Below are 17,196 nucleotides of genomic sequence, written 5' to 3'. Positions count from 1 at the left end.
ACAATGACATGTCATTCATTGGATTAACAGAGAACAGGAAAAATTTTCTCCATTATTGCAGCAACTATTTATTTCTCAAACAACAGCAGTGTGTGACAAACCGCTGTTTATTTCTCAAACAACAACACTTTGTGATGAAGAAGTTCTCCCTTCATTCAGACCATCCACTCACCTGATGAGGGAGCTCCAACAGCTTGTGATTGCAAATAAACCTGTTGGACTTTAACCTGGTGTTGTGAGAATCCTTACTGTGCCCACACCAACCTCACTCCGGCATCTCCACACTAGTTTTGGAAATTGCATGGGTTCAAACTGATTGGTGCCCCTTCCTCTCTCCAACTCACTGCCTCTCACTCCACAAAACGGAGATTAGTGATTTTGCTTCAAAAATACCTCCGGAATGAATACTTACTGAATGATCAGGGAACTCTAAATGTGATTATAAATTCAAATAAATCCAACAGTGACCAATTGAAGGATCATACATTAATAGCAGGAGTTTCCCATTCGGGTCCTGAAGTCTCCTCCATCATTCACTGAGATTACAGATGAGCTGATTGTGGTGCTAGCTCTATTCTGAACCTCCTCACTCTGCCCGTCCATCACCCGCTCTCTGCCCATTTTCCCCAGCTCTTTGCCCTTTCCCCTGGCTCTCTGCCTTTCACGGTGGCTCTTTTCCCCTTTTATCCAGCTCTCTGTATTTCGACCTGGTTCTCTCCACTTCCCTCCAGCTCTGTGCCCTCTCTCCCGGCCCTCTGCTCTTTCCCTCAGCTCCCTACGCTTTCCCTCAGCTCTCTGCCCTCTGTTCCTGCTCCCTCCCCTCTTTCTCCTTTCCCCTGGCTCTCTGACCTTTCCCACTGACTCTCCTGCCCTTTCCCCTGGGCTCTCTGCCCTTCCCCTCGGCTCTCTGGCCTTTCTCCTGCCTCCCTGCCCTTTTCCGTGCCTCCCTGCCCTTTTTCCTGGTTCTCTCCCCTTTCCCTGGTCTTTCTACCCTTTCCCCCATCTCTCTGCCCTTTCTTTCAGCTGTCTCCCCTTTCACTGGTCTCTCTGCCCTTTCCCCTGCTCCCTGTCCTTTCCCCTCTCTGTCTGCCCTTTCCCCTGGCTTTCCGCCCTGTTCCCCGGCTATGTGCCCTTTCCCCGCCTCTCTGCCCTTCCCCCAGCTCTCTGCTGTTTCCCCTGGCTCTCTGCCCTCCCCCCACCCCGGCTCTCTGCCCTTTCCCATGCCTCCTGTTCTCCCCTGACTCTTTATCATTGCCCCTGGCCCCGAGCCCCCAGCGATTCCCTCCAGCTCTCTGCACTCCCAGGGCAGCTCCCACCTTTGAACACCAAACTGCCGCTTGAGATCTTTCTTCTCTCCCGTTGCAGACCCTCCCCACACAGATTCAGTGAATGTGAGTGGGAGAATGTGAGTGTGTGAGGGTGAGTGATTAAATGAGTGAGAGTGGATGAGTGATGGTGTATGTGTGAAGGAAGGTGGGTAAGTGAAGGTGAGTGAGTGAAGTTCTTTGAGTGAGGATGAGTGATTGAGGGTGAGTAAGTGTGGGTGAGGGTGAGAGAGCGTGAGTAAATGAGGGTGTGTGAGCGAGGGTAGGTGAGTAAAGGAGGCTGAATGTGAGTGAAGGTGGCTGGATGAGTGTAGGTAAGCAAGATTGAAAGAATGAGGGAGAGTGAGTGAGGATGTGTGAAGGTTAGTGGAGGTGGGTGAGTGAAAGTGAGTGAGATTGAGTGAATGAGGGAGTAAATGTAACTGTGTAAGTGAGGGGTGAGAGTGAATGAGTCAGGGTGTGTTATTGAGGGTGGAGTGTGAGGGAGAATGAATGTGGATGGGTGTGACAGTGAGGGTGAGTGATTGAAGGTGTTTGATGAGGATGAGTGATTGAGGATTTGTGAGTTAGGGTGCGTGATGTTGAGTGATGATGAATATCTGAGGGTGTGTGAGTGAAGGTAGGTGCGTGAGTTATAATGAGTTTGAATGGATGAGGTGGCTTAAGTGAGAGAGAGACAGGGAGAGGGTCATTGAGCTTGAGTCTGTGGGGGTGAGTCTGGTGATTGAGGGTGGGTAGGTGAGTGAGTGAGTGTGAGTGAGACTGAGTGAGACTGGATGAGTGCGGGTGGGTAAGTGGGGTGAATGTGTGAGTGTGAGAGAATGGGGTGAGTGAGTGAGGGTGACTCAGACTGAGTGAGACTGCGTGAGTGAGGGTGGATTAGTGGGATGAGTGAGTGAGAGTGAGTGAGACTGGGTGAGTGAGGGTGGATTCGTGGGATGAGTGAATGAAGGTGAGTATGAATGTTGGTGATTGACTGAGGGTCTAAGTCAGTGAGTGGGGTTTAGTGGGTGAGGTTGAGTGAGTGATGGTGTATGAGTGCGTGTGAGCGAGTGAATGTGGGTGCGTGACTGAGGGTGTGAGAGTGAGTGAATGTGAGTGAGTGACTGAGGGTGTGAGAGTGAGTGAATGTGAGTGAGTGACTGAGGGTGTGAGAGTGAGTGAATGTGAGTGAGTCAGGGTGAGTGATTGAGGTTGAACGAGTGGGATGGATGAGAGTGAGTGTTTGTGGGTGAGTGTGAGTGGGGATGGATGAGAGTGAGTGTTTGTGGGTGAGTGTGAGTGGGGATGGATGAGAGTGAGTGTTTGTGGGTGAGTGTGAGTGGGGATGGATGAGAGTGAGTGTTTGTGGGTGAGTGTGAGTGGGGATGGATGAGAGTGAGTGTTTGTGGGTGAGTGTGAGTGGGGATGGATGAGAGTGAGTGTTTGTGGGTGAGAGAGTGGGGATGGATGAGAGTGAGTGAGTGCGTGAGGGCGAGTGCGTGAGGGCGAGTGCGTGAGGGCGAGTGCGTGAGGGTGAATGAGAATGAGTGAGTAAGGGTGAGTGAGTGGGAATGAGTGAGTTGGGGGTGGATGAGTGGGGGTGGATGAGTGAGCAAGGGTGAGTGAGTGAGCATGAGTAAGTAAGCGTGAATGAGGGTGAGTGAGTGAGGGTGAGTGATTGGGGATGAGTGTGTGAGGGTGAGAGAGTGAGGGTGAGTGAGTGAGGGTGAGTGAGTGAGGGTGAGTGAGTGAGAGTGTGTCAGAGAGGGAAGGTGGGTAAGTGAGGGTGAGTGAGTGAAGTTGTTTGAGTGAGGATGAGAGATTGAGGGTGAGTGAGTGAGTGTGGGTGAGGGTGAGAGAGTCAGTGAGCCACCTCCTCCTCTCCCTCTCCATCGATCTTTTCCCGATTCTCTCCATTGATCAGCTTTCAGTAACAGGGCTGTGTAAAGTCAGGAATCAGTGTAGATCACCGGGCAGCTGCTTTAATGTCGGGGCCTTTCTTTCAGAAACACGGATCAGTGAACAAATAGACAGACTGAGGGAGCTGGAAGGGAAGCTTCCAGCAAAACTAGGGTCACACAGGAATCAAACACCAAGTTTACACCAGTATTGGGGAGCCAGGCGGACTTAGTCTCAGCCAGATCCCTTCTTATTGATTGTGTCTTTGTGTCCGGTGTAACACATGGAAATCCCTACTTCTGACCTCATGTTGGATGGAATGTGTCATTGATGAAGCAATAGAAGATTGTTGGACCCAGAACAGTCCCCTGCCGAACTCCTGCAGTGATTTCTCAACTTAGATGTTTGACCTTCAACAATCATCACCATCTTGCTTTGTGCTAAATATGACTCCAAACAGAGAAGAATTTCCCGCTAAAAATGATTCACATGAGTTTTACTCGGGCTCCTCGATCCCACCCTCATTCAAATGTTAGTGGGGGCGGGGGAGGGGGTGGCCGAGGTGGCACAGTGATTAGCGCTGCTGCCTCACAGTTCAATTCCCGATATGGGTCATTGTGTATGGAGTTAGTAAGTTCACCCCGTGTCTGCTTGGGTTTCCTTCGGATGCTCCTGTTTCCTCCCACAGTCCAAAGAAGTTTGGGTTCAAGGGATTGGCCGTGCTAAATTGCCCCTTAGTTTCAGGAGGACTAGTTAGAGTAAACACATGTGGTTATGGGGATAGGGCTTTGGTGGGATTCCTGTTGATGCAGACTCGATGGGCTGAATGGCCTCCTTCTGTACTGTAGGATCTCGTGATTCTATTCTATGATGTAAATGAAAGTCCCTCTGACGTACGTGAGGTGGAAAGTGTGTGAGAGGGTGTTTGGGTGTGTGTTTGATAGAGAGAGAGGGTGAATGTGTGTGAGAAGGTACCTGTGTGTGATAGACTGTGTTTGCACATGTGTGAGACAGTGAGCTGCGTTTGCAAGGGGACAGTGTGCCTATTGGAAAGCAAAATAAACTGTTCATGAGTGTGTGGAAGTGTGCATGGGATTGTGTGTGAGTGAGAAAGATGTGTGCAATGTGTGTGGGTGATAGAAGCAAAGTGTGTGTGTGTGTGTGTGTGTGTGTGTGTGTGTGTGTGTGTGTGTGTGTGTGTGTGTGTGTGTGTGTGTGTGTGTGTGTGTGTATGTATGTGTGTGTGTGAGAGAGAGAGAGAGAGAGACAGACAGAGAATGTTTGCGCGAGACTGTGCTTATGTGAAAGACTGTGTCTGTGTATAAGTTAGAGTGTGTGCCTTGGTCTATGTTTGTGACAGAGTGTTTGTGAGACAGCGAGTGTGAGAGAGCAAGAATGTACAGGTGCGAGATACTGTGTGCAAGAGAGATAGGAATATATGTGTGTGTGTGTGAGAGAGAGACAGATGTGTGTGCAAGAGGAATTGTGAGAGAGTGTGTGTGAATAAATGAGAGACAACTTGAGCGTGTGTGACAGAGTGTGGGAGAGAGGGTGCGTGTGCGAGAGCGTGAGACTGTGCTTCTGTGTGTTCATGTCTTCGTGTAAGAGAGAATGTGTGTGGAGGTGTGTGCGTGTGTGTGTTTTTGTGTATGAGAGATGAGAGACTGATTGAGAGAGCGGGACTATGTCTGTATTTATATTTGAGACAGAGAATGTGAGAGAAAGAGAATGTGTGTGAGAGATATCATATGAGAGAGAAAGTAAGTGTGTGTATGTGTGAGAGAATATGAGCGTCTGTATGTGTGTATTTATGTGTGTGAGAGTGTGTGATGTGTGTAAGTCTCTATCTGTCTGATTCAGGCTGGAAAATCACCCTCCCTCCACACATACTCACCCACTCACACAGTAAGTGGGAGTGACAAGCGAGCACAATACGGACTGTGGGGCAAGTGTTGGAAAAACATTAAAATCTTTCACAAGTCAGTCATAATTAAGTAAGTTCCTCTTTGCTCAGTGAGGGAAACTTGTAAAATCTCACGCAATCTGACACAATCCAGGGCAAAGTCACCCAAAAGTTTACCCACCTCCTCATTCACCCTATTCACTCTCTCCATCACTAACAAGCAGTGCCAGCACTGTGTGTATTATATACAACATGCACTGCAGCAACTCACCAAGGCTCCATAGATTACACTGTCCAAATCCGCTGCCTTTACATCCTAACAGGACAAGGGCAGCAGCCACATCTGAAACACTGTAACCTGTAAGCTCCCCTCCTCAACACACACCACCCTGACCTGAAACAATATCCCAATTCATTCATAATCGCTGGGTCAAAATCCTGGAACTTCCTGCCTAACAGCAGGGCGGATGCCTGCAGCACATGGACTGCAGTTGTTCAAGATGCTTCATATCAACACTTTGTGAAGGAACAATTAGATTAAAAATTCTGGCCGAGCAAATGTCTCTAAAATGCCTTTAGAAGATTAAAAATAATATGCAAGTGAATTTGACCCTTCAACTGTCAAACTAAACAGTTCAGGGGCTGCTGTAGTACGGAGCACAATATAATAAATCTCACTTTGTATTTGTTCATCGAACATTCCCAAGGCCGGTACATCACTGCTTAAAAATCACCCAATTCTCCCTCTACAGTCTGATATTTCTGCTTCTCTGATGGACACAATATGCTTTAGGGATTTCATTTATGAGACGCCGAGTCAAACAGTCACATTTCTCACAGATGCAAGTGTGTTGAAGAAATAAATCAAATTTCACTTCCTGCAGCACAGGAGAAGGAACAAGAAGGTTTATAACCAGTCAGCGAGATTCCTAGTCCCAACACAGTGACCACACGCCCAGAAACAGAACAGGCACAAACAGTTCAACAGTCGATTTACCAGCACAAAGATCTGTCCAATCTGTCAATTTCAAACTGTTGAATTCTAATTGGTCAATAGTCAAGTTACAACAGAAACATCAATAACCTATTTTAAATTAACCTGATATTCATTTCAGAACTCCTCTCAACTTTTAATTATTTCTCTCTGCCTGTCTCACTTCTCGAAAACTGTGTAAAAATGTAATTTCGCTGAAAATGAGCAAAAATAACAGATTCAAGACAGTTCAATGTCCCGAATAGAGATACAGTGACACAGTAACAGTTCAATGTCCCTGACAAAGATGCAGTGTCACAGTAACAGTTCAATGTCTCTAACAGAGATACAGTGACACAGCAACAGTTCCATGTCCCTCATAGAGATACAGTGACACAGTAACAGTTCAATTTCCCACAACAGAGATACAGTGACACAGTAAGAATTAAACAAACCGGGAAACATTTACATTGAAAATCGTTACCTGAATCGATCTAATTTCTTAATTAAATATAATCAACAAAATAATCAAGGCAAAACGCTTTATCGAGCCGAGCACAGCTGAGTAAAGACATATTTTGTTTTTGAATTTATTTTGATTCAATTAAATATTCTCTAAAACTGATAATATTTTGCACGCTCGTGCAATATACAAGGTCTTTTGTTTTGAATTAATCAGCGTCAATATTACATTTTAAGTTATTGTTAATTGTCAGTTAGTTCTCCTGCCAGCTGATTTGTACTCTGTAATAAAATGAGTTTTCAATCATTCAAAACGTGCTTCTGCCCCCAACATTGTTAAATAATTAGGTTACAATTAAATCTCAATGTTAAACTATAATTTCAAATTACTGACTGGAAACATTCAAACATCTGTCACTCATTTACTTAAATCTAATCACATTGTAATATTTTACTTTTTCACTTTTACTATAAATGTCTTATTATAACCAACAAACGTGTTAAAAATGCAGATTTCTGAGTTTGTACAGACTGTAACGGCCTGGCCGTTTGAAATCAATAATACTGCTTCCGAGATTTTATAATTTAGACCACCCATATAACTTCATTACTGAACACATTGTTTAATTAAAAAAGATCTAAATTAAACAGTGCAAACACAGAGACTACAATTGATTCAAATCCTCTGTAACGCTAAAAACACGATGCAGAATGTGAGACTCGACCTTTTCTTCATTATAATATTTAATAAGAATTAAACATAAGCTTCACTTAATATGAATTCTTCCATTCTGTCATTTATTCTTCCGAGAATTCTATTCTGTGTTTAACATCATTGGGAGACACGATGTCATTAAGTGCACAGCAAATATTATTTTTATAATGTTTATAATATCATACTATTTTTATATAAAGAAAACTTTTTGAATTTCAAGCATTTAATTGTCAATCTCTAGTTAGTTTCTGTTGACACCTTACTACAATTCAAACACAATCAGTTGAACAATTTTGTTTGAGTGTCAGCGAATTCCATCTGTCAGAAAACTCTCTTCACTCTGTCAAATTTTTATGAACTAAATTTTGATTCTAATTGATCAAAGGTCAAATCACAACAGTGAAAAAAAATAAACATTTTAAATTAACCTGATGTTCATTTTAAAACTCCCTTTGCTTTTTAACTATCTCTCCCTGACTGTCTCAAATCCCAAAAACTGGGCAATTATTTTTCTGAAAATGAGAATTTCGAATATCACAGATTCAGGGCAGTGTAATGTCCCTAACAGAGATGCAGTGAATTGTAATTCCTGTTTTATTTTAATATGTAACCGTTAGTTATCATGAATAAAATGCCCTAACATATATTTATTTATTTTCAGAAACTTTTCTGCTTTATCCCTACAAGAATATTCCAAGGCAATTTTATTTTCATTGAGCCAGAACTGCTCAGTATCACTGAGCTGAAACAATGTAAAAACAATTGAGGAACACCAAACAATTTCACAAATTTTGAAAAAAGTAATTAATTATCGCGGCATCTAATTTTAAAAAATACTTAGAACGAATAATCTGGTTGCAATTGCATAGAAAAGTAATTCATAATAGGATACAAAAATTTCCAAAAAGGAAATTATTCTGCAAAACTCGTATTCCAGTAAATGCGAACTTAATCTGGGATATACCGATTAATGCAAAATATCTTGTTCAACTGAGCGCTGCTGTGAAAACAGCAGGTTATCATTGAAATAGTTTCTGGAATTGTCACAAAATATTTCCAGTCTGGAAAATGTTCTGGTCATGTTAATTGAGTGAAAAACACATCAAAACTATTAAAGGGGATTATTGCTAAATTATTAATATGAAATAATCTGTGGTGAATATGGAGTTAAATTACTGATTAATAATTCTTTGATTTACATTAATTTTACTATTAAACTTGTTCATGAGAAGTTTGTGATTGCAGCAAAGACTAAGTGTCCGAATGAGCGTTGTAAGTCATGACTTACTTGAATTTGTAAGCGTTAGTTAAAATTTATAAAAATGCTGTGATATCTTTTAGATTTTTTTCCCCCAAACCTGTTTGTTTTCTCCCTACAAGGATTTTCAAACTCAAAGATTGTTTGCATTCAACCAGAAAACATCTAAACTCTCAACGGCACAGTTCAAACACTATTTAAACAACACAGAAATAATGCCACAAAGCCAAACCATTGCACAAATTTTAAACATTCACAGTGACTGCACCACAGAATCTCCTCAGCAGAAACACAACCAAACACATCAATGAGGGAATTAATCCGTTTCACAGAAAAACAGATCAATTATCCAATCAACAGAATCAAACATTGCAAAAAGAAATCTCAATATCGAATCCAGCAAACCAGCTCTTAACCAATAATTAAACGAAACAGAAATCTGGAAGAATAGCAATAACATTGCGAGGAAGTGGAATATGTCCAACAAATTAGTATTGAAACTTTATCACATCTTATTCATATTGGGTCATATTTCAAACATATTTAAACATTTGGATGGTAAAAGTTCCAGCCATCAAATGCCACCGAGATTAAACATTGCAGGTACCCCAAATTCTGAATGCAGTGACAAACTATGTTCTGAACGAGTGGCGTAAACCGTTATCACTAAAGATTTTAAACATACAAATACAATAGAGCCTGCTTTATTTCTCCCTGCAGTCATGCATCAAGCAGTTGCGACCCGCAGAATGTTGTTATTCAATCACAAATTGTGTATGAGCTCAGTGCCACTGAGTTCAAACAATGCAGAAACACCAAATTAATTCACAAATTTTACGTGTTTAGAGTCACCCAGATACATAATCTCCTCACCAGTGAAAAAAACGCATCACTGAGAGACTGAATCCCGCTTCATGCAGAAGCAGCACAATTCTACAAACACTTTCAATAGAATCAAATATAACATTTACAGAAATGTTTAATATAAATTCCAGCCAATTCGCCCATCACCAAACTAATTAATGTTTAGAATAAGCAGAAAATATTACACACCAGCACCAGCGTTGTGAGTGAGTGGAACATTTTCACTGGATAAATATAGAAATTGTAGATTTTTAAAAATTTTTGGTTTAAATTTCAAACACTTGTGCAGCAGATGGTACAACCCGCAGCCACTAGATGTCGCCGAGATTAAACGCTGCAGAAACGCTGAATTGTTTAACAGACATTCGGACAGATAAACACAAAATCCCAACAATTTGGGATTGAATCCCTCAGCAGCACCTACTGTCCAGAAAGAGCGGAATTCTAAAACCCCTTTGCAGCAGAATCACAGGAAACATTGTAACAATTCTCAACCGAAAATCCACCAAACTCACATTTATGTTACCACATGGATTATTAGTACAGATAAAAATATAAAACAAAGACACATGTAAACCAGTTACTCAATAAGTGGATGGTTCTTACCTGTCGTCACCGTCACCATGGTCCCTTGTCCCCAGTAGTCGAAACCATCACAGTGTCACATTCCGTAGGCTGTGTCATACAATAACCGTCCCTGCAAAAATTAGACACAAAATCACCGTTATTTTAAATATCCACAAACCGGAGGAAAAGCAAAATCAATTAATGTTCATTAGATTATAGTTGTATTTCTGGAAATCATTTGACATTCATAAACGACCCTAATATTTCATATTTCACAGAGTTATACGTGAACATGATGTTGAAAACACACATCGATAATTGAGTAATTATCAAGATTTTCCATGATTATTCTTGCCATGTGGTCAGTGCTGGACATAAATAATACTGTGCTGTGATTACAGTTGGGATTTAAAAGTGACACTGATCCAGTTTCAGTCAATCAGTGCTGAGGGGTTTTTGTATTGACAGTAACTGCTGTGCCATCCAGTTATCACAGTGAGACACAGCATGACAAATACTAAGGCGGACTGTTAACTGTAAAATACAGACAGTTAATTTCACTGCTATTTCAAAAGCCTGTTTCCAGCTCGTTAAAGGTGAGTCAGTGAGATATTTCAATTTTTATTGATCATGATATTGATAAAGGGGGTTAGAAACTTTTACACTCTCTGTGCACATTCAGCGTGTAAATCAATAACAATAAAATTGAAACATTTTACATCTTAAAAAGAAACAATGCTGTTTCTAAGTATTATTTTGTTGAACCCTCATTTACTTTGGCATTCGGCAATGGCATTGGTCACAAATTTAAGCAACGTCCTTTTCTGAGGTTTTTGTATGAGGATGGCGCTTTTCTCAGCACTGTGACTCCCATAGTATATCACAGTGACACACACCCATACAAAAACTGCACTCACTCTGTTCAGTACTGCTGTTCAATATTCACTTTAAGTGGACCATTAGTTTTCCTCTAATGTAAAATGTAGGCAACTGTTTATATAACACAGTCTATCAGAAATATTAAAAAGAGTAATATATCGTGTGTCGTACTTGCCGACACTACAATGAATATAAAGTCAGTGAAAAGCTCACCAGTTATATGGGTGAGTATGGGAAGTTTTACTGTTAAATGCTTTCTGTGTTACTTTTATTTTAAACACGATTATAGTTTGGTTCTGACCACTCTCGATCATATTGCATTTAAAAGAGATGCTGACCTTCAGGTTATGATGGAAGTTGCGGAATCCCCTCCCGGGCTGTTCTTGTCCGGGTGCAGCCCTGGATCCTCTCGCTGTGGTATCTTGCACAGTAATAGATGGCCGTGTCTTCAATCTTTAGGGTCCTCATGTCCAAAGAGAAGATGTTGTTTGAAGTGTCTGCGGACACAGTAAATCGACCCTGAATTGATGGCGCGTAGTAGGAACTGCCGTATGCACAGCTAGCCAGCCACTCCAGGCCCTGTCCGGGAACCTGCCGGATCCAACCCATGTAGGAGCTGCTAAGATCGAACCCGCTGGTTTTACAGGTCAGTTTCAGGGAACCTGCGGGACGCCCGGTCTCTGCCTCTGGCTGGGTCAACACAACATCCGACTGGACACCTGTAAAAATAGATCAAAAACACCGGGGGTTAATCTTAGTGAAATGATTGCTGACTCTGGAACATTCCAGAGAGAGACTAACACTGAGACAGTAACAGTGAGAGACTTGAACAATAATAAAAAAAACTCACCAGATAAGAAAGTCAGCAACAAACTGAGAGAAATGGCCGACCTCATCTTTCTGGTGATTTGGGGAAATGGTTGTGTCAGGAACTCAGTGAACAAACCAGCTCCCGGACTGTTGGATTCCGGTCCCAGTGAGCGGTATTTAAATACCCGGCAGAAGGGGGCGGCTTTCCAGGCGCCGCCTGTTGATTCCCTGCTGGAGGCGGTGCCTGGATCCACGTCCCACCTTCCACACCCCCAACAGAATGGACTCGGAGATTTACAATAGATTAATATTAAAATGGACATTTTATCTGTATCGGGATATTTGTTTGGCTGAAATGTTCATTGTATTGTCCCCATTATTTCTGATGATGATATTACAATTCATCATCTCTTTACTTTTAAAATAAGTAATTCCATTGTAAATATGGTGATTTTATTACCACACCCCCAACAAGAAAATGAATCTAAAAATGATGAAATAACATTTTGGAACATTAGACAATTTTGCAACAATTCCGTGTCTCTGCCACATTACAATAATAAAGCACAATTTATCAGAAGAAATGCCATCGATTTCTGTAATTAAATGTGTAGAATATACAAAGTGATTCTATTTACAGTGTGGATGGCTATCACTGTACAATTTGGGTTTGGAGATGAGAAGAAACTCTCACACAATACAATGTTTCTCCTTATATTTTCAAATTGTCCCAATCTCGAAGACAGACCTTTGAAAATAATGAGAATCCCAACCTCCTGATAATTAAATAATGAGTTGACAGAGAAACATAAAATTAAATTTATTTTTGACGGAGAAGTTAATGAATCGGAACGGACACTGAGATCATTAAAGTTCTCCTTCAGCATCCATATCATTACAGCTCACTCTATTGGCCACCGGCTGTCTAACATACACTGTTCTTGGGAACACAGGATATCAGGGCTTTGCGGCACATTGCACAATATCACATGAATAAATGTTTTATCTTCCATTGAATCAGGTTATGAACTAATCATTTCTCCACTCATTGGCAGCTATGAGAGGAACTCTTCAATAACAGAAATCAGATTATACTGTACAATAAAACACGGTGCTAATCAGGTACAAGAGACGCTGTTGTTTCAATAGGGTGTAGAACTTTCAGAATATTCCAGGAATCCCCGGTGTTCATGTCAGTTTTATGATGTTGCTTCAATATTATTTCATGTCATTGCACCGATTTTACTTCGCTGGGGAACTGGGCCCATCAACATCTCTCTCTCTGTCTCATTTCATGAAGTGATTAATAAACAGACTTTAATTATTGGAATGAAATTTAATCGGAAACTATACAAATGAAAAAAAATCATCCAGTCACTTTATTGTTTTGCGATACTATTTACTCAGATAATGAACAGGACACTGAATGAAAATATTTGATTAGAATGATTACCATTTAAAATGTGTCTTTCTTGTGGGAATGAAACATTTACTGTTTAAATGTCTGAATCCCATGTTGTCAATTCAGCTTCACGCTAATCTGTCCCACACAGTATTTGGCAGTAATCCAGGCTGCTGTCAAATGCTCAAAGTTATTGACAGGAAACATCTGGGGGTGTTTGTGCAGTAGATCAAAGATCAGTTTCATCAGCACTGACCGCTTGGCTACAAGTCAACTTAAAACCCTGCATGTTGTCAGTAAGGTCTATTTATAAACAAATCTACCCAGCAACAGTACTGGAGGCGCTTGAATTTTTGGAAGTTATAAATCTAGATGATGTTTTCCCATCTCTAAAGAAAGGATTATTTTCCACCTTCTCTGGAACCCTATTAACAACAATGATGATTTTTCCAACACATCAGGATATTGTGATGGACGGACAGAAATAATCACAGGCTGACTGAAAAATGGTTCAGAGAGATGATGCATGCTGTTATATTTGAGCATGCACATTTATATTTTATTTCCTTTCATCTTTCCATGGGATGTTTGTTTGGAAAGACCAACACTCTTTGCCTGTCCCAAATTCCCTTAAATTGACTGGTTTTCTTGGACACTTCTGTAGATATTAAAGAGTCAGCTATTTTGCTTTCAGTCTGCAGTTATATCCTTGTGACACAATGTAGCCGATGCCAGATTTCCTCCATTGGGGAATCAGAGCGGTTCCAATGATCGTAATTACTATCCATTCCAGATTTATCAATAGAATTCAAAATCTACCTGCGGGAAGGGTCCGACGTAAATCCCTGTCCTCACATCATTGCCCTGGGCCTTTGGATCACTGGATCAATTAAAATAATTCATGTCACCATCTACACAAACAATAAATGTCTGACTGTGTTGACGCAGGAATGAATGACATTTGAATGACTGATGGATGAATGACTGTTGGATGCCTGAATATTTTGATTGAGGAATTAGTGAATGGATTGGTGGATTGATTGATACATGGTACTGAATGATGCTGTTCTATATTTCCATATTTGTGTTTGACTACTTCATAAATTGAAACAATTCCTTTATTCAATGTGTGTCCGTCTAATACCTTCAATCCTTCCAGAGTGTCTGGGTGAAATACATTCCGAGTTTGTCGGGAGTTAGCAAGCTGATCCTTTTGAAGAGTAGGGGGAGATTTTCCTGCAGTTCGGATGGTTCATTTCTCTGCTGATGCTGAATCTTCAAATCCAGGACAGAAAGAGAGAGCATGATTTGGTTGAGGAGGAATGATTGTACGATATAAAATACTGGCTCTTTCATATACAACAAATCAATCAACACACCCTCACCCAAATTAGTGAAGGCAACAGGGTGAAAAGTAAATAAGGTGGCAACAGAAATATTTGTGAAACTTACTGGAAAACTACAAGTGTCACTTGTAGGCTTGTACTAGGCTTGTACTCGTTGGAGTTTAGAAGAATGAGGGGAGATCTCATTGAGACGTATAAGATGATGAATGGGATGGATAGGATAGAGGTGGAGAGACTCTTCCCGCTCAGAAAGGACAGTAGGACTAGGGGGCACACCCTCAAGATAAAGGGGGGGGGGGGCGGTTTCCAACGGAGTTGAGGAAGTACTTCTTCACTCAAAGGGTGGTGAATCTCTGGAATTCTCTGCCCGTTGAAGTGGTGGAGGCTGCCTCGCTAAATATTTTTAAGACGCGGGTTGATGGGTTTTTGATAAGAGAGGGGATTAAGGGTTATGGGGAGAGGGTGGGAATGTGGAACTGAGCCACGACAGATCAGCCATGATCTTATTGAATGGCGGGGCAGGCTCGAAGGGCCAGATGACCTACTCTTGCTCCTATTTCTTATGTTCTTATGTCACATTATTTCCCAAAACAGTGTAATAATGAATCGGAATTTAAAGATTCAGTAACTTCACATGAAGTACAGGTTCTTTCATTTATATCATCACTTTGAATTTCATTCCAATAATTAAAGTCTGTTTATTAATCACTTCATGAAATGAGAGAGAGAGAGAGATGTTGATGGGCCCAGTTCCCCAGTGAAGTAAAATCGGTGCAATGACATGAAATAATATTAAAACAACATCATAAAACTGACATGAACACCGGGGATTCCTGGAATATTCTGAAAGTTCTGCATCCTATTGTCAGGGAAGTTGCATAAATTTCCTGTGAGATGGGAATAACAGAAATAATAGTTACTATTTCGAGACACACACACAAGCTGCATCAATTCACAGAGTGATCCCAAATATCATAACAAACTTCTTCATCCTAAACTAATCAACATCCCAATCACGAACTATATCCTAAAAAAATCCTAATCCCTATCCACCCACATCATTTCTCAATGTCATCACTCTCTTCAATTTTCTCCAAATAACAAAAAAAAACACACTGACTCGAAACGTTGGCTCTATTCTCTCTCCACAGATGCTATCAGACCCGTTGAGATTTTCCAGCATTCATTATTTTTGTTTCAGTTTCCAGAATCTGCAGTATTTTGCTTTTATCAAACTGATGAACATAATTGGTGAACTAATTGTTTATCTGTATGAATTGATGATAACTGGGGAATTGGAACAACCTCGCCTGAAAATTCCTCTCCAAGACACTCACAAACCTGACTTGGACCACTCCTTTAATTACGCTGCGTCGGAGTCCAGGAACACCCTCCCTAAGAGCACTGTCGGTGTACCTACACTGCAGGTTTTGCAGCAATTGAATAAGGCGGCTCACCACCAGCTTACCGAATGCAATTAGCAATGGGGAATAAATGGGGGCCGAGGCAATGTCGCTTTCCTATCATAGAGTAATTTTAAATATACTCCTCATTATATATGAATGAGATCTGGTGAATGGAATTATTAAATTGCAAATGGATGGTAATTGGTGAAAATAATTACTATCTTTCTGGACTTTTTTTTATATTCTCCTTATTCGGTCCAGTATCATTAATTACTCAGCACTGTCTCAGTTCATGCCTAAGAAGTTCCTATATCAGTTAGACTGTGCGAGCCACTGCCTCAGTTTTATTTTCCTTGACAATGTCATTTTTAAAAATGTTTCTTTCACGGGATATGGGTCTCATTGGAATTTGGCATTTGACCATCCCCACATGGCACTCGGCACTAACTCATTACTATTTTCTTGAACCAGGCCCCTGCTTATATTAAACTACAGCCTGGCTCTGTTAATACTCTGCTAGACCAGAGCTCAGTTTACATTGCACACGGCATTCTCTCTGGTTATGTAATATTTGATACACACCCTGTATATATATTTCACTGTGGCAGTTTTGTTCCTGCACTTCACTATGACTCTCTTTGAATTATGTTTGTTTTACTCCACGGTTTTGTGAGAAGAAGAGATAATATGTTGGGATAAAAAAGATTGCTATCAGGCACGATCCAGAAACGGGCAGTATTGGATCACTAGTATTTTATTGTGCTGTAATTTTCTTTGTTTTTTTGTTCTTCATTGACCGTGCATGCTACACAGGGCTTGATATCCACTTTAACTGCAGTCAGCAGAAGTAGATTTCAGATTTCTTTTCCACTGTCCAAAACCTCATACGGTTTGCCCTTGCAGAAGGATGCAGAGAATTGTGTTCTCCCAACCACTTTAATCATTACTGGCATTGACCAGTGCAGTAAAAACTGAGACCATGTCTAATACAATATAAACGTGGACACGGCCAATTGCAGAAAACAGATTGCATCTACTTTGATACAAAGAGAGAGAGATCTAAATTAATATAAACAGAGACAATGCCTTGTTTAATATAAACAGAAACATGGTGACATATAGTATAAGCAGGGACAGCGTCTAATTTAGAACAGACAGATAATATATCCAATGTACGATGTGCAGAGACAGACAACATAACATTCTACATGCAAGATAAAAAGACTTAGGGTCCAGTGGAAAATAAACAAAGGCATGGCTCACAATACAAGCTGACACAGGGTAAATTTACTGTAATATAAAGAGACTGGTTCAATCCCCATGAAATTTGTAGAGACGGCCGACTGTCCCATCAAAGTCTTACAGGACAGGAGTAACATGGGGTTAGCTGCAGAATGCAAAGTCT

At 41.1% G+C, this 17,196-nt stretch overlaps 1 protein-coding gene across 1 annotated transcript in view; it reads right to left on the bottom strand.

Moving 5' to 3' along the window:
• LOC145362362 (Ig heavy chain Mem5-like) overlaps positions 1 to 11,768 on the bottom strand; it is a 35,161-nt gene extending 23,393 nt beyond the window's left edge. The window contains exons 1-3 of the mRNA XM_080218425.1: positions 11,678 to 11,768; positions 11,217 to 11,546; positions 9,988 to 10,035 (exon numbers count right to left, since the gene is read on the bottom strand). Coding sequence (XP_080074551.1) covers positions 9,988 to 10,035; positions 11,217 to 11,546; positions 11,678 to 11,723 — 424 coding nt within the window. The 5' untranslated portion in view covers positions 11,724 to 11,768. The remainder of the gene's footprint in view (positions 1 to 9,987; positions 10,036 to 11,216; positions 11,547 to 11,677) is intronic.
• Positions 11,769 to 17,196: the final 5,428 nt, after the last annotated feature.

The sequence above is a fragment of the Carcharhinus amblyrhynchos genome, unplaced genomic scaffold (genome assembly GCF_965287045.1).
Source record: "Carcharhinus amblyrhynchos unplaced genomic scaffold, sCarAmb.v2.hapA scaffold_38, whole genome shotgun sequence".
Lineage (NCBI taxonomy): Eukaryota > Metazoa > Chordata > Chondrichthyes > Carcharhiniformes > Carcharhinidae > Carcharhinus > Carcharhinus amblyrhynchos.
This window is presented reverse-complemented; position numbering and strand designations above follow the sequence as displayed.